We start from the raw sequence: 18,595 nt of genomic DNA, 5'->3' as shown, positions 1-18,595 counted from the left end.
GCTTTTGTGATCTAGCCCGGTCTTGTTGTACAGTGACATCCATCATAACTGTACAGACATTCCCATCACTTCAACAACAAAAAAAAAAAAAAAAAAAAAAAACGACAAAGACAACCAGCTGCCAGTAACTGTCTACATTTTTGAAAGGGGGGCATCTCGATAGGGGATATACTTACTTATCCGCCTTGTTCAATTTCTATATCTAACCGCAAACCGCAATGAGTGGTGATACGCCAATGCACAACCGGGAGAGCAGGCCGGGTGACTATCTGGACTTTGAACGTCGTCCTCCGGGCGGAGCGTTGAACCGCTGGTCATCCAAAATCACCAAAGACCATGACTTTCCAGGTGCTCAGGTGCGGGTTCTGTTTTCCATCAAGCATGTAGCTGACTACCTAGCTGACATCTCCCACCTGTCTCCTCGGGGAATTGGGTTATATAGGCAATGCTGTACGCAGCAGGCGTGCCGAACAAGGAGACTATGAAGAATGCTCCTCATGTCGGCGTCGCCACCGTCTGGTGGGAAGGCAACCCATGCAACACTCATTGTGAGCACTTGTTCTTCCTTTGCTCTGTCGGCTTTGATGAGCAGGCCCTGCAGAAGATGCGAGACTGACAACCAAAATCCATTCTTTTGACTGTGCTCCGCAGTATACGATCTTGGTAGGATCGTAAAAAAGAGCGTCGAAAAGCAGAACATGTTGGCATGGCAGTACAGCACAATTGGCGTGTCGGATGGCATCACCATGGGTGGCGAAGGTACTGCTCCTAGCTGCTCTTACCCCTGAAAACCACCACGAGAAAAGAGCAAGCCTCTTTGGCTTTGTTTGCCTACCTACCTACCTACCTACCCTAGTTGTGTTTCTGTTCTAACGTGATTCCGGGTCCCTCTACACCCAGGAATGCGCTTTTCCCTCCAGTCCCGTGAGATCATAGCCGATAGTATAGAGACTGTCACTTGCGCGCAGCATCATGACGCCAACATTTCCATCCCGGGGTGCGACAAGAACATGCCCGGCGTCATCATGGCCGCTGCCCGCCACAACCGCCCCTTCCTTATGATCTACGGTGGCACCATCAACAAGGGCCACTCGGTCATGCTGGGTCGTGACATCAACATCTCAACCTGCTACGAGGCTTCGGGCGCCTACATATACGGCAAGCTCAAAGCGTGCGCCAGTGCCCCCAAGGTCAACAACGCCGACCCTACCCCCTCGGACGTCATGGAAGACCTGGAGGCCCATGCATGCCCCAGCGCTGGAGCTTGTGGTGGAATGTACACGGCCAACACCATGTCGACCGCCATCGAGGCCATGGGTCTCTGTCTGCCCGGCAGCTCTTCGTACCCAGCGACGTCGGCTGAAAAGGCACGCGAATGTGAACGCGCTGCCGAGGCCATCAAGACCGTTATGGAGAAGGATATTCGACCGCGGGACCTTCTCACTCGTACCGCTTTCGAGAACGCCTTGGTCTTGACTATGGTTCTTGGTGGAAGCACCAATGGCGTTCTGCACTTCTTGGCAATGGCCAACACGGCAGACGTTCCACTGACCATTGACGACATCCAACGTACTAGCAACCGTATTCCCATGCTCGCCAACATGGCACCGAGCGGCCGTTATATGATGGAAGACCTGTTCCGCGTCGGAGGCACACCGTCGGTGCTCAAGATGCTTATCGCCGCTGGGCTGATCGACGGCACGATCCCGACGGTGACAGGTAAAACCCTCGCCGAGAACGTCGAGTCCTGGCCGTCCCTCGACCCTGGACAGGACATTATCCGCCCGCTGTCGGACCCCATCAAGGCCACAGGACACATCCGCATCCTGCGCGGCAACCTGGCGCCCGGCGGTGCCGTGGCCAAAATCACCGGCAAGGAGGGCATTTCCTTTACAGGCCGGGCGCGCGTCTTCAACAAGGAGCACGAGCTGGACCACGCCCTGTCCACGAGCCAGATCAAGGCAACCGACGGCAACCTCGTCGCCATTGTGCGCTACGAGGGCCCCAAGGGCGGACCGGGCATGCCCGAGCAGCTCCGAGCGTCGGCAGCCATCATGGGCGCCGGCCTCTCCAACGTCGCCCTCGTGACGGATGGTCGGTACAGCGGCGCGAGCCACGGCTTCATCGTCGGCCACGTCGTGCCCGAGGCCGCCACCGGTGGGCCCATCGCGCTGGTCAAGGACGGCGACATTGTGCGCATCGACGCCGAGGCCAACAGGATCGACATTATCGGCATCGACGGCGTCGCAGCCGAGGGCGACCTGGACGCGGTCGACAAGGAGCTGGAGAGGCGCAGGGCCGAGTGGAAGAGACCCGTGACCAAGCCGTTGAGGGGCGTCCTGGCCAAGTATGCGAGGTTGGTTGGTGACGCGAGCCACGGTGCTGTGACGGATCAGGGGGACCCGAGTTGGTGAAGGGGGATGGATCTTTTTTTTTTTTTGACAGCTGGGATGCGGTTGCAAAGAATGGCTGGCATTCATGGAGAGGGCCCAAGAACTTGAAAAAGGAAAAGAAAACTAGGCGATTTATTATCAACACTTGGGTAGCCAAGGTGGATTGGATATTTCCATGACACAAAAATGTCATGGAGCCTGGAACGTAGAACCGCAAGTGCCTTTTTCTTACAACATGAGCGCACCGGGAAGATCATAGGATATCGCAAGACGTAAGATTTGTACCTCATCGCGATGCATGATAGGATCAATTCAACGCTTCAACCGTCCTCACATGATGGGCTCCTTTTGTGTTGTAATCAGTGGTTGCTACCCGACAAAGAACTACCCCGGCTTGACAAGAATGTAATGCAACAACTTACACCAGATGAGATTACCACCTGCCTGCCCACAGCTGAGGTCGAGACAAGCCAAAAAAGAAAATAAAAAAAAAAAGACATCAATAGTAATTATTCATCAAGACAAGAGAAAACACATACTGTCTCCGATGCTCTGTACTTGAATTAAACAAGAGGAACCTGCCTTGAAAAAGAAACAATGAACCGATGCGATTCGCTTGCCTGTTTGTCGACTTTCCCTCTCTTCTTCTGCTTCTTCTACTTTCATTAAAAATAATCAATGCGCTCAAAGTCTCCTTTGTCTTTTTCTCGAACGAACAAATGGTAGTAGTAGTAGTAGTATAATAATTTCGTTACCCATCCTTCTATTACTCAGAACAATAACCTCTCCAACATATCTCTAAAGGAGGACACGAGGTGTGCGCCCGCCCAAGCATTGTTTGCTGCGTTGTGACGCGCATGAAAGAGACGAGGGAGGCATGGATATGCATACATGACCCAACATAAACCTTGCGCTCTAGGGAGGTGAGGTCGGAGGCATTCTTAAACTCGCGCTTCTCTTCCTCTCTTGGCTTTGCGCAGTTTGAACTTCTTTAGTTTGTTTTCACATCGCATCTCCTTTACGATCATCATAACATCATCAAGGGCTAGCCCAGCCACCAGCAACGTCGACCCACTCGGCCAGGCAGCTGCCGTCCTTGCCCTCGACATCAACGATATCGGTGTCACAGCGGCATCGGCAACCAACGCCATTCTCCTTGGGGGCGTCGAACTGTTCCCAGTACTGATCCTCCTCCTGCCTCTTGCGCTCGTCGAGAGTCGTCTTCTCCAGATATGGCTCACGAGCCAGCTGCCGCGACGGCGCGTTGGCCGGGCAGTGCTGGATCGTGGTATGGCGGTAGCCAAAGTCGCGGAAGTAGTGGATGTCGCGCGGCGCGAGAAGAACGCCCGCGGCGAGCGAGTGAATAGGTGCGTCACCCCACTGGAGATTATTGTAATTGTGATTAGAAATGTGTCAAATGGCTCGAAAATCACAAGTGCTTGCCAGACAATTAAAACTTACCCGTTCCATCCAGAAGCCACCACTCCTGTCCATCATCTGGAAGAAGTCCTCGTACTCCTTGCTGCGGAACCAGCTCAGGCGGGCAATCTCGAAATTCGACCAGAAGTGACACATGTTGTACTTCTCACCCTCCATCGCCTCGGGGTCGATCTCAATGGGTGTGTTGCGGTTCGGGTCGTTGCGTGTCACCTCTTCAGGCAAAGGTGGCTTGTAGTTAGGGTCGTCCTCGGGAAGCTGCTCCTTCTCAGGCTCCTTCTCCTGAGTGGGCTCGACAAACATCTCCCACAGGCCTTGACTGGTGATGTTCTTGAGGCGCTTGTAAGCCGAGGCGTAACGGAAGATGTTGGGGACCGTCTCGCGGAGCTCCTTAACGGCAATGGTGAATCCATATGTCTTGTTTGATTCGATCATCTTGAGGAAAGGGTCACTGTTTCAAAACAGTTAATTGTCAAATTCGTCACGGATACGTGTGAGCAGTTAGTTTGGCACATACTAGGTAATGTCGCAGAAGTACTTGATTTCGGGCTCCAAACGCCAGTACCACTCATATTTCGCCAAAAGAGGGTGCTTGTAAAAGAACCTGTGAGAGTGTTATAGGTTAGCAATAGCAACAGCAGTCAGGTCTGAGGCATGACCAAGTACGGTATCAAAAAACGTACCCAGAATAGAAGCGACACATGGAGTGGTAGCTCTCGAGACCACCGTACATGACGGCAGCGTCGCCTTGCTTGGCAATTCCCTCCTTTGCAACCTTCTCGTCGATCCAGTCGGGGTATCCCCACATGTCGGGACCGACAAAGCCAAACTCGACGGGTGCCGAGGTGTGGTTTCGAACGGTCTCCTTGAAGGTCTCATTGAAGTCGCCATTGTTGAGGAAGACATAAGGGTAGTGGAACCAGCGGTTGAAGTGGCGCTCAATTGACTTGATAGACTGGATGACACCATCCAGCTCCTTGTTGCGGGCAAGGACGACAAAGGCAGCGTTGGCGCGAGGAGCCTTATCGGCCTCAGTCTTGGGGTCGAGGCAGCCGTTGACGAAGACCTTGTCGTGCTTCTCGCTAATTTTTCTGTAAGACAGACGGCAAAGGCAAACCGTTAGACAATGTCTCAAGTAACATGGGGTTGTAAGAAGAGATAAGGAAGGTCACCAAAGTGCATGTTGCTGTAGAGAAACATACCTGATTGCTGGCGGTGCGCCAGCCGGCATCAATATCCTGCCTGGCGAGCTGGGATGGCGAACAAAAAGCACCAAAATGAGGATGACAACTATGCATGGGAATAGTATGACAACTCCCAGAGGCACAGACACGCTTGAGTTACCGCGTAACCGAAGCGGCCTCCTGAAGAAGGCCAGGCGCGAGGTCAAGCGGTTGGGCCCCTGAGGTTTATTACTCTTCTCGCTGGCCGAAGGCAGCTGCCCAGGAGGTTGTTTGGGGACGAGCCGTCGGGCTCGCCGGAAGAGATCCATGGCGGCTCACGACAATAGACTTTTGCTCCCTTTCTTTTTCTTTCTCAGCAGAAATACGATTCGAATGTTTCAATAGGTGGTGGTTTGGGTAGGAAAGACAGTCGGGAATCACGACTAGAGAATTCGCTGCATCTAGTCTCCGTACACAGGTGTCAATGTTGTGTCGGTAGCCTCGTCTGGATGCCAATCAAGAGCGCTGTATGAACAAGCGCCCCAGCCAAGGCTGATGTCCAGCTGGCGTCAAAGGGGAAAATGGTGCGCTCCAAGCCCGGGTACGATTAGAAGTGTAACGAACGGCAGGGACGGGAGCCCAATTCGAATCGCTTTCGAATTCGTCGTGATGAAATTCCCAGCAGTGATTATCGAGGTCGAATAGGCAAAGCCGGGCAAATGAGAAATAGAAAAGCTTATTAGGACGCGTCTTGGGGGTTTTGGGTGTGGTCGAAAGGTCGACAAAAAAAAAAATCGGCTGAACTGGAAAGGGGGCGGACAAGCAAGCAAAGCAGGTTCAACCCCGGGGTTATGCGTTAGGGTGTGTGGGACAGTGTGGACAACGGTTTATCTGAAGTTTGAGGATGGCAACATTGGGACCAAGAAATCAATCAATCGTGCAGCATCAATGGCTGACCATGGAAATATCTATCAATCAGTCGTTGATAACTTGTCGTCAACGTTATTTTGCAGACCGTTTACAGAAGCTTTTCAGCTGTTAAACTGCTAACAAGAGGGGAAAAAAGATGGCGATTCGGGACAGAAGAAAGGTATCATATCACGACAAAGACAGCCTGGCAAGGTAGTGGTACTGGGATTGGTACTGTAAATTGCGGCCAGCTAAAGCACAGTCCCTAAAGAAAAATGGACCCCCCAAGGCGATTTTTGATAAACCTGACTTGCCTGGTTGGTTGGTTGGTTGGTTGGTTGGTCGGCTGTCAGGCCTAACTCGTACAGTAAGAGCAAGACGGACTGCTGTCCAATTTTCTCTTTCCCTCTTTTTGATTAGGAGACATAAATGCGGATCCTACCGCTGCCTCATACCAAGGGGTAAGTGGGGCTGCCTTCAAGGAGTTTAACCAATGAGATGACATCTGAATTTTGTGGTGTCTAGGATCTGTCCCTTTTGGATGCAAGATTTTCTGATGAGGCCTGCAAGGTGGTTTTGTCTTTTTCGAGGCACGCTCACTGCAATAATGACAGGAACGTCCATGCGGTCAAGTCGTTTTTTTTTCTTCTTTTTTTCTTTGCTTATCAGGTAATTAATTATCCGCCAGCTGTCAACTTAACTCAACCAAGGGTCGGTCATGCCACTAGCGCGGTACGCCCTGCTCACGCTTAAACCACACAGTACTACGTAGAATCCCATTCAAATCCAAGATCCTTGTTTCTCTTACCAGAGCCAAGAAGCATGAATAATGTGGCAGAGTCCAACCTGACCAGGAGATTTGCGGAAAGGGAGATCTTACATGGTGATCTCGTTCGAAAATCTAAATAAAATGTGGTTCCCCGAAACCGAAACACTCGGAGCCCCATGGAGTACCCCCTTTTCTTTTTTGGCTTCTCAATCGGGCAACGAACGTTGGTTTGCAAGGTTGGTGTCTGTGCAATCCGTCAGCTGTCTGTCTACCCGTCTATCAGACATTGCTTGGCGGGGTAAAAGGATGTCAGATACTCCGTACCGTACTCTCAATTTCTTCTAGACTAATCTAGCCTTAAGAGGCCACGTTGCCCTTGTCGTAGGTTGAAGTTCAGAGCTAAACCTACGTACAGTATAGTAATCGACATACCTCAGTCAGTAAAACAACCATACGCAGTTACGGATTATGTCATCGACGTGTTTGTACCTGGTACAGACAGCAATCCAATCCACAATCGTCAATTTCTACCACTCTTCTCCTTTAAAAAGAGTCACATATTGGCCTCGGACCCTTCCGGGCCCCAAATTTTTGCCAATCCATCTCTCTTGGCTTCCATGGCCTTCATCACCTCAACCGTAAATCTCTCCTCCCCGATCAATCCCGCAGCCACCGCTTGCAAATAATGCTTCCAATACGGTACTACAGCCGTCATCCCGCTGTCCACCGCCTTTTCCACCCGCTCCAGGCACATGCGCGCATAGTCGACATCCACCACGCTCCCCGGCGGTGCGACCGAGTTGCCCTGGCTCCGCACCTCGTTTGGTACGATGCAGAGGCAGTCTATGGGCTCGCCGAAAACGCGGAACTCGCGCGTCAGCGCCGCCGATAGTGCAGTCACGTGGCCTTTGCTCGCGCTGTACATGCTCAGCAACGGCATGCCCAGGTGTGCCTGCGACGTCACGTTGAGGACGAGAGCGCGGCCGCCTGACGGCTCGACGTTTCTACGCAGCACTGGTATCATGAGGCATGTCATGTGCGTCATGAAGCGCGCGTTGAGGTTGATGCATGCGTCGATTCCTTCTGCGTCATAGTCCCGAAAAGGTCGCATGTGCGGGTACGAGATGGGGATGCTGCCTACGTTGTTGATGAGTATCGTGATCGGTAGTTGGCTCACTTCGCTGATCAAGTTTTTGATCTCGACCGGGCTGGCCGTTGTGCAGTTCATTGTGATTCCCTTGATGCGGTCCTTGCTTGCTATGTCTGGGTGCAGCGTGCGCAGCTGCTCAACCGCGGCGGGGATGTTCTCGTGTGCGAGTATAACAACGCCGAAGCCGTGAGAGAGGAGATAGTGTGCGTATCCAAAGCCGATACCGGCGCTGCTACCCGTGATGAGTGCCCAGGCATTGTTTTCGGTAGGAGGTTCAGTGCTTTCCTTGGTTGGCAATGCCTCGAATATCTTGTACCTATGAAGCGGTTGCTTTGGAGGGCAAAAGAAGAAGTCGTAGAGTCTCCATGCTTTGCCCAAGACGAGAGCAGCCACAGCGGAGGAGACGATCAAGGCGACCGTCGTTGAAGCAGTGCCGGGCATCATTGTGCTGGACAATGATCGAAGCGTAGAGTTAGCATTCTTCAGGAAAGAAGAAGAAACTACACGGGCCCTGTAAGGCAGGAAGTGGTATAAGGACTGACTAGGTCTAGAACTAGAGTATTTTATGGTACATACCTACGCAAACCTTGCGTATATGACTATGGTTGACCCTTTTGAACCCTTGTTTCATGCTACCGACCCGTAGAAGACATTTATTTGTACAGTAGCAGATGGATCATAAGACATGCCAACAATTTTAAGCGAACACAGGGACCAAAAAAAAAAAAAAAAAAAAAAAAAAAAACCACCCAGTCACGTGCAACCAGATGCCGATGATGCTTGTGGTTGGCTCCTCATGAAAATCTTTTGAGGAACGCAGGTTTGGCAACGCCAAAAGAGGCTCAACATCAAAAAATACACTATTATTTCTTGACTAATCTCGATCGAGTATCCACAAGTTGCCATTCGCATCAAAGCATAGAAATGAAGGCAAAAATACCAATCATAGCCGCAAACCCGCTCAGAGGCAGCTCGCATGCCGAGTTCTGCCCTGGAGCAGCCCCATCACTGTCTGTACTGCTCGCAGTAGGCACCAACGAGCTCGACGTAGGGCTCTGAAAACCCTGGAAAGTCTTCAGACTCGACGTCGACGAGGTTGCGGTATTGTTCACCGAAGAACCCAGGGTAGAAGAAGCCGGGCTTGCGCTCGTCGATAGTGTCGGCGACGTGGCTTTTTGAGATTGAATGTTCTCAAAGGTCGTCATTTGCGTGAGGCTCGGGGTCTCGAACGTATTCGTCCTATAAAAGCTTTTGAGCTCATCCTCTCCCATGGTGTTGGTTGACATATGCCTTGTCAAATCTCCGTTGATCAAAGCACATCCCCTCTCGGAGTATATGGTTCCCGGCCCGAGTGTAAAGAAATCAACAAAACAGGCAAGGCTTGTTTCCGAGCTGCAAGAATACATGGTTAGAATTGGTTCAGCAAAAAAAGAAGAGAAAAAAAAAGAAGAAGAAAACAGCCGGTATGTCATCCACTTCCGATTTCGAAGGCCGTGAGGACCAACATACCATGTGACAGTCAATGCCTCCCTCACAGACTCTGATGCCCCACAACCCTTATAGCAGTTGTACATATCTTGACATTTGGCAATCGGTGCGCAGCTTTTGTAATCCTTGTGACCTTTAGTGATGCTAGTCGGACACCAATGGTACATGCTGAGACTCGGCTCTAGGCGACAAGTGTGCCCGGGCCAGTCGTTTGGAAGGGCAGAATCGCCGTCCCAGAAGCCGCAGGTGGCCATCTCTGTCGTAATGGGCCCCGGGTTGCTTGCTTGATCTTCTCGGGCGCGCAGGTCGGGCGCTGGCGTCGGGGCGGGAGCCTGTGCCATGTTGATGCGGCTGCGTCCATGTGAAGCGGCAAGCGTCATGTCGTAATTGAGACTCCAGACGAGAAATATGGCGAGGAGCCATGGCATACTCCGGGATTTTGATATTGAGAATGATAAAGTCATGTTGAAGTATGAGGATTAATGTTGGGCTTGACACTTGCATATAAACAAACGCCAGTACTGTACTGAAAATGGTAACATTAATAACTACAGGCTCGACCAAATTGCGACTCCGGGTCGCCTTTTAAGACTTTTATCATGGGCTCCTCCACCTCCATTGTTGGCTTCTTTTGGCATGTTGGTTTCTATCTTTGACGTGCCATGTCCAAAAGTGCCCGCCCGGGTGCAGCCATTATTTCTATTCGCAGCAACTTGCCAAGGCCTATAACCAGGGTTGGCTCAAGACCAGCGAATGAGTATTGACAGGAAACGACGAATCACACATCGATCTCCATTTTGGACCCCATCAACGCGGCGCTTAGAGAGACCGACATGTATTGAGCGCTTAAGTCAATTGACCCAAGATCTGGCCATCTTTGGGGACCATCGGATGGGCCCTCTCCCGGGTCAAGCTGGGGCGATTTAAGCGCCATTAGGGTACCATAACGCGCGATACCATGATGAAGGCCCAGTCCATCGTGGGTTTTGGCCCGCCGCCCAGAAAAATTACCCCTTTGTGGGCGAGGATTTGGCGCGGACGACAGTATCCTGTGAACGCTCGTTCATGTGTTGTTGCTGTGTAGGCTCTGAAGAACTGGGCGCGCCTATTGTTATCCTGCCATGCGTTGCTGGTGATATATATGAGTTATCACTCAGGTCGCGAAACTTTGTTAAAAAATCAACACTGAATGTTCTCAAACAATTCTTGTCAAAGACATATAGTTAATATGGTGTAATGGTTTCGCAGGTAGCAGTCGTCCGTCAGATCGGCAGGTGGCGCTCTTTGATCATTCGCAGGCCATATCCGCCAGATGTCCTTGCACATCGCCGCCAGCATTGTCTGCGAAAGGGCAAAAAAAAAAAAAAAAAAAAAAAAAAAAAAAAAAAAAAAAAAAAAAAAAAAAAAAAACTCGCCTGGTATAGGGGGCAATCATGGAACCAAGCAGTGCATATCGCAGGACCACATGGTCCTCCTCTTGATGGCGCGATAAAAGACAGCGCAGATCAAGACCTCGACTCAGCGCCGGCTGTTTGTAATAGTCACCACCAACTCCTTCCGCGTCTTTGATGGGCGTAATGCAAATCTTCTGCTACACAAGGCTGCCTGTGATGTTGATGAAAGGGATAGCTTTGTTGAGTCAAACAGAGCACATAAATCAACCACCATCCGCGATCACCATGCCAACCAGGCGGTCAAGTAAGTTCCTCGTCGGCATGTTGATTGTGCTAATGAACCTTGGCCAGGCATCACCAAAATTGGGAGACAACACTCGTTACAAAAGCCACCGATGAGCTGTCAAGGCTGCGAACGGCTGAGCCAAAATAAGGCCTCGAGGCAACCAGGAATATGCTACTGTACAGTAGAGTCAGAGAGCAACAATTGAAGTGGCAAGAAGCAGAAACGGCACTTTCTCAAGGTTCGTATTCTGAAAACCCCTGTCAGCGGTAGCTGGTAGAGGAGGCGTGGACCGAGTTCTGGTGCGGCGACTTGGCGCAGCAGAGGTTGTAGCACCAGCTGGGCGGGCAAAAGTCGCCGGTCGCCTGGTAAAGTAAGTTTACCCTGCTGGACATCTGGATTGTTGATCGCAATAAAGAACGCGAGGTTTTTTTTTCTTTCTTCGTTTCCCCCTCCTTGTTTGCTTTCAAGCTGTGTACCCCAAGGAAGAAGTGGCAGCTATCGGTTGCGTTTAAACGAGGTCGATTGCCTGAATTTTACAGTAGGACTTTACCCAGCAGTAGCTCACGTGGTGTACAATTCTGGGGTTTGTGGCCGCTTACGGGCCCAGCAATCTGGAACCAACCATCCATCCCACCTCTTTCTTTCCCGTCCTTCCTTTTTTCTTCTCCTTGTCGGGGATTGGCTTCTTTCGATATTTGTACTTCTTTTAGCACACAAAAACATAAACTCGCCGATCATCCCAAAACAACCCCTACAAAAAAAAACTCGGTAAAAGGTCCCCTGGTCTGATCTTCTCTGGTGGCTGAAAATGAGGGGGTGAGTAACGTCTTCTACTTCTGCGCGCGATTGGGCTCCTGTCTGCCGTGTGACCACCTCTTCGTTCTCAGCTGGCCGATCAATGGTCAACCAACGGGAAAAGCTCGAATAAAATGAATGGATGAACGAAGCGAGGTGTCAAGGGATGGATGTGTTTCTTCCGAGGTGCTTTTTCAATTCCCTGAAGCTTTTTACCTTCTTTTGAATGAACTGACGGTAGGACTTTGCATCTGCCTACCTACCTTACCTACCTGCCAAGCCGCGGTGCAGCAACATGGCAATTAACTTAATACCAATCACACCAAGAGGGAGACAATAACAAGCAAGCTAAGGTAGCTACCTTACTCGACATTTGATGCCTTACCTCCTTGGGTAGGTAGGAAGGTCACTTCCTTCCTTTGCCCGCCATTCTGCAGCAAGCGTGACAAAAAAAGCCATGAGAAACCGCCGTCTTACCCCGGTCCTTCCGAGAACTTCTCCTTCCTTTGCAAGCTCCATTTTGATACCGAACTGGATAGTACAGGAGGTTTGCATGCGGTGATCGTCCACTTACCTGCTTGCCCGCCCCTGATGCCTGCCCTGCATTGCTGCTCCATTTCCCCCAGACTTTTTTCCCCAAAAGGAGTCCAGGATCCCTGTCATACACACATACACACACACCTTGACACACACACACACACACCCTAAGTTACACCTGATGGTGTTCCTTGCCACCAAAACTGGGGAGAATTGTATGAAAATCCACGATGTAGCATTTGATGGCACACGTCTTAGCAAAATGCATGCGAGAGATGCCGGCCGTCACACTCAACTATTGCTTTTCCCCCGCAAAACAAATCGCCCGCAAGCCTCGTTGGGGTCGGAGAACTAGGTAGTCAATAACAGAAAAAAAAAGCCATCCTCCTCATTTCCGCAATAAACGAGAGAGCCTTCCCTCTTTGGGACGTTTCACACCACCCATTTTCCCGGGGTTCCACGGCCAAAGGCGTTCTAGGTCTTACTGTTACGACCTTGCCTTTTCATGCTTGCCTGCTTGCCTTTACCCTTCCTTAGCCCCAGGTAAGCCATGAGAGGTCGCCATAACGGAGCATTTTGACCTTCTCCTCACGCGATCATTGCAGTACATTGAGCCCAGGCTCGCTCACCGGTCGCCAACCGTACCTACCTTGTGCATGCATCTGATGCATACAGTACATCACCTACCTTAACTCCATCCACACTAGTAGGCCGTTTTCAAAAAGAAAAGAGAGGGGGGCATGGTGTACTCCGTGAAGTAGGTAGGTAGGTGGTAGGTATTTTTGTGTAGGCATGAGAGAAGAAAGAGAACATGGCGGCGGTAGAGGGAATAAGTATGATTACCTCCCCGCTCCCAGTCCCATACATACCTACCTACCTTAGATACCTAATGTTGATGAGCCTCTGGACCTCTTGCAACTTATTTCCAGTTTCTTTCCTTGCTTGCCTTCACTTTGGGGGACAACCATCCTCCCGTCTATAGTCTGACACGGGCTATGCTCGTCCCGGCCAGGCCAATTCTACGATACAACCCAACACCACTCGACTTTGGTTGTCACCTGCATCGTTCTCGTTTTATTCTCTCACGGCCGTGTCGCCCACCAGGCCGGTAATCATCAGTCCACCATCCCCGCGATCATCACCACTACAAGCCACATAGGTGTAGACTGCATTGAGGGATACGTTTGTCAACCCTTGGATGAGTTGCGGAAAAAGAAAAGAGAGAAAAATACATGTGATCGCGCGCCCAGCTATTATCCGATCAAAACATTTCGCATCGCATTCACTATCCAGCAGCCAAGTCCATGTCAACCAAGATCCGTCGCGCATCTCGTTGATCAACCAATCTCGACCCGTCTCTAAATCAAGCCCAGACGGCATCGACTTCCCAAATTCTTGCATGCTCTTACATTCCAGATCTCATATTTCACCTTGTCTTTCCTACTCTTTCGGTTTCCTGCTTCCATATCCCTTCGGGCCATCATCATCATCATCATCATCATCGACTAGGGTATCGACTTGGACATTGCTTGCAAAAAATAGAGTCAAACTCTCAGCATTTATCCGATCAAAACTGTGTCTCGATCTGTACCCCTGACAATCCCGACGACGCTACCTAGCACCCATGGCGCAGATAGCGCTTGCAGGTCGCTTTCATTTGTTGCTCTTCTTGCCATAGGGTCTGGGAGGACGTTTATTTTCCTTTGCCGCCCTGCAAATTCTACATTCTAGGGCATAATATCGCTTGTATGCCTCACAGGACTCGAGGTGTGAAGCAACGTCACAAAAGTTTTGACCTGCCCAGGTTGATATCCCGTCGCATCTTACCATCGCGTACGGCATATGATGACTTTACTGGGCCCAATGAATGTTTTGAGCGCCGTTGCAGACCAGCTCCAGGGACAAAGTTTAGCTACAGCATTGCCAGCATGCTGTCAGGCAGCTGGGGTCCGGGGAACTGTTGTATCCGCAACGTGGCCGGCTAGCAAGACATCACAAAAGCGTCTGCCGCAAGCACCCGAGGATCCGTTGTTCGAAGTGAAACTGGAAAGAATATTGGCAGCCACTGGGTTTCGGATTGCCGATTTGGAGGTGCAGAGGTCTGATAGGGCTCTTATCAAATCACTGACCCAATCCTGTACAGCCTTGTCGTCTTATCCGTCCACTTCAATGGAGCCAACTTTGGGTACGACTAAGAATACACGGTTCACGCGTATTTCGGTCTCCCCGGCTTGTACCGACTCGGACCAAGGGCAAGACCTAGAAGCTTTCCAGACACAAGACAATGCTGTTATTGATACTGGAATCGTCTCAGGATCTCCACGATGTCACCAGTCCAGCAATTGTGCCACCTCGGTCTTTCTATCTGTTCCAGACAAATCGATGACTATTCGCCGGAACAACCACGTAAAGCTGCTCTCCGAGCAACAGCTCTCAGCAGGCGTGGTTCAGAAGACTCCAAAAAATCCCAGATCCAGGTCCGACGTGGATGGCCCACACACGGCGGAGGTGGCCAAGAAAAGACGCCGGCTTAGTTGGAATCAGACTACGAGTCCACTATCAGAACCATCAAGCACGCCGGGGTCAACCGACCTCTCGACTTATGGTACGGCTGGTCGCAGCGATACCGGACCACGCGGCTGGAAGCAAGCCAGGTTATCGCAAGGTGCTTTAGCCCGACGGCAGATATTCCTCAGGGGTATGCTGCAGCAGCGTACTGAGGTACAAGAAGCCGATGAGCAACTTTTGGAAAGAAAGAAGCGAGGAAATGATGATATCAGTAGGGCGGGGGAATCTGCGGTGATTGACGCAGATCCCCATACCGATGCGCTTGGCATAGAAAGTTTGGCTTTTCCTGACGCAGGGAGCACACAAATATCGACTGACCCAGCTGCTGGTGTCAGTAATAGTCATATCGAAAAGGGGACATGGCAGCTGCGGCAGCCTGTCAGTACCAGTGTGTCTGCCTTGCACACGGAAAAGCCATCCAACGGGGCGCCTAGCCAGAGACGAGCAGTCAGAGATCCCGCTGCTCATCTTGTTGCCGCCCGAGCCCAAATTATCTCCCGGCCGTTTGTTTCAGCCACGCGTCCAGTGCTTCTTTCCGGATCATGTCGGAACCCACTTGTTCTGTTTAGACCGAGGCAGCCGCTGGTAAGCATCCAGATGGCAACCTGGAGTGTACCACTGCCGTCATTTCATTCATCGACCGGACCGCCAAACCCACAGGCCAACCTTGCATCGACGAAGGGTGAAATCGACTGTGAAGAAGAGGAGGACGAGAATGAACTGGCTTTCCCAACATTTAAGTACGAGAGTCGATATTTTGCCAGCGACTATGAGGAAGACGGCATGGAAATATTTGCTGATTTTGCCGGATTGTGGCCGCAGTCAGGGGACGGGCTGCAAACAGACATGGATGCTGAATTCGAAGAAATGGGTACATTTGGTATCAGTACGTTTGGGTGAACGAGGGTTCTGTTGGTATCAGAGGGAGAGAGACACCGAATTTGTTGTGTAGCATCAACACCCAACTTTAGGGCAGGACATCAAGTGTGCTGACAATAGACGCAGCACTGTTGGCGCAACGGAAAAGTCTATTATACTTCTAGTCTAGAGTCTAACTTGCCTAACCGTGTCAGCATCTTCTGATTCTGCTCTAACCATGCCATCCTGATAAATAGTCGCAACGTGCACACCCTGCGGACTCCAGATCTTGGCCTCCATGAAGACCCTCCCGTTGGCGGCTCGCGTGTAGAACACTTCTTGAAGCCACCACTCAGACTTTCCATCGGACGTCTGGCTCTCGTGTCTCATGGTGGCGTCATCGAGGTTGGTGTGCACCACAAACGAGTTGCTCATAGACGTCACCATCTTCATCCGAGATCTGAATTTGAGGGCGTTCCAGGCCATCAGCAGGCCATTGCGATCGGCCTCGTAGGCGTGCACCAGGGCGTGGGCGTTGCCGTTGACGGCGTCGGCGCCTTTCAAAGGCTGGAGGATCCTGTACAGGATCAGCTGGCGCTGTTCAAACAGCGGCCTGCCGGCGTTGTACGCGGTCATGTCGACCTTCTTCATGTCGAGCGCCGGAAACGAGCCGACCCGGAGCCGGCAGTCCACGTCTCCCCGCCGCTCCAGCGCCGCCAGGACGCCGTCGACATCCAGCCGCGGCGCGGGGAGCCAGTCCTCGGGCCGACGGAGGGCCAGGATGGAGGAGAATCGTCGCTGCGCCGACTTCTCCTGCTCGCTGACGCCGGCGGCATGCGGCTCGGGCAGCTTGAAGGACACTGTGGCTGAGAAGCAGATGGGTTTCAGGTCGGACCAGCGCTGGCGTTTGGCATCCTTGTCGGGAAAGCGGAAGCTGTTGTTGCCACCGGGACAGTCCCAGCCGCGCCGGGGCGGCTTAGACGAACTTTCGCTCGGCTGCCGTGCCGTGACCAGGTAGGTCTTGAAGGAGAATTGTGCATTTGTTATGGGTGAGACCTCGTAAAAGATGGGCCTGTCGCTGAAGACAAACGTGGTGAAGTAGCCGTGTATTGTCTTTGTTGTGTTAGTCAAGATGACGGCAGCAAGGATGAAGAAGGACGATGACGACTCCTGTAATAACATCAACCATCAAACACTCACATGCAACCCCCGCCTTCGTTGCCTCTCATCGCTTGGCCCTGTCTGCTCCTCGGCATCCACAACGCGAGCGGCCGCCATTCCCGACTGTGCGTACACGTGGCCCCCGAAGCTGGCGAGCGGAGCATGCCAGAGCGGCTTGCCCTCGCCGCAGAGTTCCTCAATGCGCTCAATGTCGGAGCCGGGAAGCCAGGCCGGCCGGCGGCTCATGAAACGACGGACCACGCCGCGCTGGGCGGCCTCGGCGTCGACCGGCAGCTCGGTCAGCTCCATGATCTCCTGGAAGGAGAGCCGGCAATCTTTTGTGGCCATTTGTAGGCTGGGTGGTTGTTTGTGTCTACTTTCAGCTGAGGTTGACTGGACAAAGCCAGAGTGCCCAGCCACTAGTGAGTAAAAAGGCTTGCAAAAAATTAAAAATAAAGTACCCAAATTTTAAAATAGAGATATAGTATTATCTACATCTAAATTATAATATCAAAGAAAAAAGAAAAAGAGAGAAGAAAAAAGACACCCATCCACAAAGTTACCTATACATGACATGTAGGACAGCTGTTTATGCACTGAGCTTTGAATCCCCACCTCCACATCATGACACGGCTTGGGTGACGATAGCCGAAGCCGAGGTACATAATCACGTGATAACCCCAACAAGCACCTGTAAATTCTCAAAAGATGAGACGACATGGATTATTTACATTTATCAAGGTTCTGACGTTGACAAAGACGTTGATTTCGACTTGTGATACATGACAGGTCTGATAATTACAGTTATGCCTATTTCAGTACACCACCAGGTCCAAAATAAATGGCACCACTTCCATTTCCATGACCTTCTTCTCGACCGTTTGCCACTAGCAATCAATACTTTCCCTATGGGTGTCTCTTCTGCTTTATCCGGTCAGCTTGTACCTCTTTACTGGCCCTTTTGTTTGGCATCTCCCGCCTTGGCCGCCTGTCCTGAAGCGGCAGCCTGTCCTGCCGCAGCTCCCTCTCCTGCCTTGGCCTGAGCCCCACTTCCCCCCTTGTCCTTGGCTGGGTCCAGAACACACTTGTCACGTCCGCGGTCCTTGACGTTGGGATCACACGAAAGCACGGTGTCGGCGACGCAAGTAAGCCCGACACCTATGGGGAGTTTTAAGGAATTAGTTCTCAGCTTTTTATCTTCATGGTCAAGACTATGGAAGGAAACGAAAGAAGCAACACATGATGGTCTCTTTCTCGGGGGACTTGAAACTTACAGCCCTCGCGGGTTTTGGCTGCGGGAATACACCGGCCGCCTTGACCACCGATTTGGCAAATATCCTGGCGTAGGTTGACGCCGTTGTTGCAGCAGCCGCCGTTGACGATGGTCCGGCCATTGTTGTCCTTGAACTGCTGTGGTGCGTCGCCAGCCCTCTTCTCTTTAGCGGGATTGGCTCCATCAGCACTGGTCTGAGAGACGGTCGCCCTGGGGACAACGTCAAACAGGTCCCGGGGAGAGTTCTGGACACCCTCGTTGTCGATGATGAGGGCCAGCGAGCCAGCGAGGAGGCTGAAGATAACTGCTGAGGTGGAGAACTTCATTTTGTCGATTGTTGTTTTGAGGAAGGCAAACAGATTATAAGTCAAGTATATATTATTAAAAAGAAGATGAGGGTTAGGTCAAACCAGG

General features: G+C 51.5%; 6 protein-coding genes across 6 annotated transcripts; 2 read left to right on the top strand and 4 right to left on the bottom strand.

Moving 5' to 3' along the window:
* Positions 1-68: 68 nt before the first annotated feature.
* On the top strand, positions 69-2,414 carry PgNI_08096 (uncharacterized protein; the record flags this gene model as incomplete). The annotated part of the gene is made up of 4 exons (XM_031128096.1): positions 69-356; positions 443-548; positions 652-759; positions 901-2,414. Exons 1-4 carry the CDS (start codon positions 219-221, stop codon positions 2,412-2,414), a joined length of 1,866 nt encoding a protein of 621 aa, XP_030978554.1. The 5' UTR covers positions 69-218.
* Positions 2,415-2,935: 521 nt separating this feature from the next.
* On the bottom strand, positions 2,936-6,059 carry PgNI_08095 (uncharacterized protein). The gene is made up of 5 exons (XM_031128095.1): positions 5,033-6,059; positions 4,514-4,921; positions 4,348-4,434; positions 3,855-4,281; positions 2,936-3,773 (listed from the first exon to the last, which is right to left on the bottom strand). The coding sequence occupies exons 1-5, from the start codon at positions 5,320-5,322 to the stop codon at positions 3,432-3,434; spliced, it is 1,554 nt and encodes a 517-aa protein (XP_030978553.1). The 5' UTR covers positions 5,323-6,059; the 3' UTR covers positions 2,936-3,431.
* Positions 6,060-6,351: 292 nt separating this feature from the next.
* Positions 6,352-9,689, bottom strand: PgNI_08094 (uncharacterized protein; the record flags this gene model as incomplete). Its single annotated transcript, XM_031128094.1, has 5 exons — positions 6,352-6,407; positions 6,711-6,859; positions 7,229-8,332; positions 8,779-9,213; positions 9,331-9,689. The coding sequence occupies 5 exons, from the start codon at positions 9,687-9,689 to the stop codon at positions 6,352-6,354; spliced, it is 2,103 nt and encodes a 700-aa protein (XP_030978552.1).
* A 4,111-nt stretch (positions 9,690-13,800) lies between these two features.
* On the bottom strand, positions 13,801-17,471 carry PgNI_08092 (uncharacterized protein). Its single transcript, XM_031128092.1, has 2 exons — positions 16,948-17,471; positions 13,801-16,860 (listed from the first exon to the last, which is right to left on the bottom strand). The coding sequence occupies exons 1-2, from the start codon at positions 17,254-17,256 to the stop codon at positions 15,934-15,936; spliced, it is 1,236 nt and encodes a 411-aa protein (XP_030978550.1). The 5' UTR covers positions 17,257-17,471; the 3' UTR covers positions 13,801-15,933.
* PgNI_08093 (uncharacterized protein) lies at positions 14,491-15,789 on the top strand (the record flags this gene model as incomplete). Its single annotated transcript, XM_031128093.1, has 1 exon — positions 14,491-15,789. One exon carries the CDS (start codon positions 14,491-14,493, stop codon positions 15,787-15,789), a length of 1,299 nt encoding a protein of 432 aa, XP_030978551.1.
* Positions 17,472-17,857: 386 nt separating the features above from the next.
* PgNI_08091 (uncharacterized protein) lies at positions 17,858-18,507 on the bottom strand (the record flags this gene model as incomplete). The annotated part of the gene is made up of 2 exons (XM_031128091.1): positions 17,858-18,066; positions 18,183-18,507. The coding sequence occupies 2 exons, from the start codon at positions 18,505-18,507 to the stop codon at positions 17,858-17,860; spliced, it is 534 nt and encodes a 177-aa protein (XP_030978583.1).
* Between the last annotated feature and the right edge of the window lie 88 nt (positions 18,508-18,595).

Source organism: Pyricularia grisea (assembly GCF_004355905.1).
Source record: "Pyricularia grisea strain NI907 chromosome V map unlocalized Pyricularia_grisea_NI907_Scaffold_6, whole genome shotgun sequence".
In the NCBI taxonomy this organism is placed as follows: domain Eukaryota; kingdom Fungi; phylum Ascomycota; class Sordariomycetes; order Magnaporthales; family Pyriculariaceae; genus Pyricularia; species Pyricularia grisea.
This window is presented reverse-complemented; position numbering and strand designations above follow the sequence as displayed.

Coding starts and splice junctions, on each gene's coding strand:
- PgNI_08095 (XM_031128095.1), bottom strand. CDS start 5,322: ATGGATCTCTTCCGGCGAGCCCGACGGCTCGTCCCCAAACAACCTCCT. Junction 4,282..4,347: donor TACTTCTGCGACATTACCTA/GTATGTGCCAAA, acceptor GTTTTGAAACAG/TGACCCTTTCCTCAAGATGA. Junction 3,774..3,854: donor GTGGCTTCTGGATGGAACGG/GTAAGTTTTAAT, acceptor AATAATCTCCAG/TGGGGTGACGCACCTATTCA.
- PgNI_08092 (XM_031128092.1), bottom strand. CDS start 17,256: ATGGCCACAAAAGATTGCCGGCTCTCCTTCCAGGAGATCATGGAGCTG. Junction 16,861..16,947: donor AACGAAGGCGGGGGTTGCAT/GTGAGTGTTTGA, acceptor AACACAACAAAG/ACAATACACGGCTACTTCAC.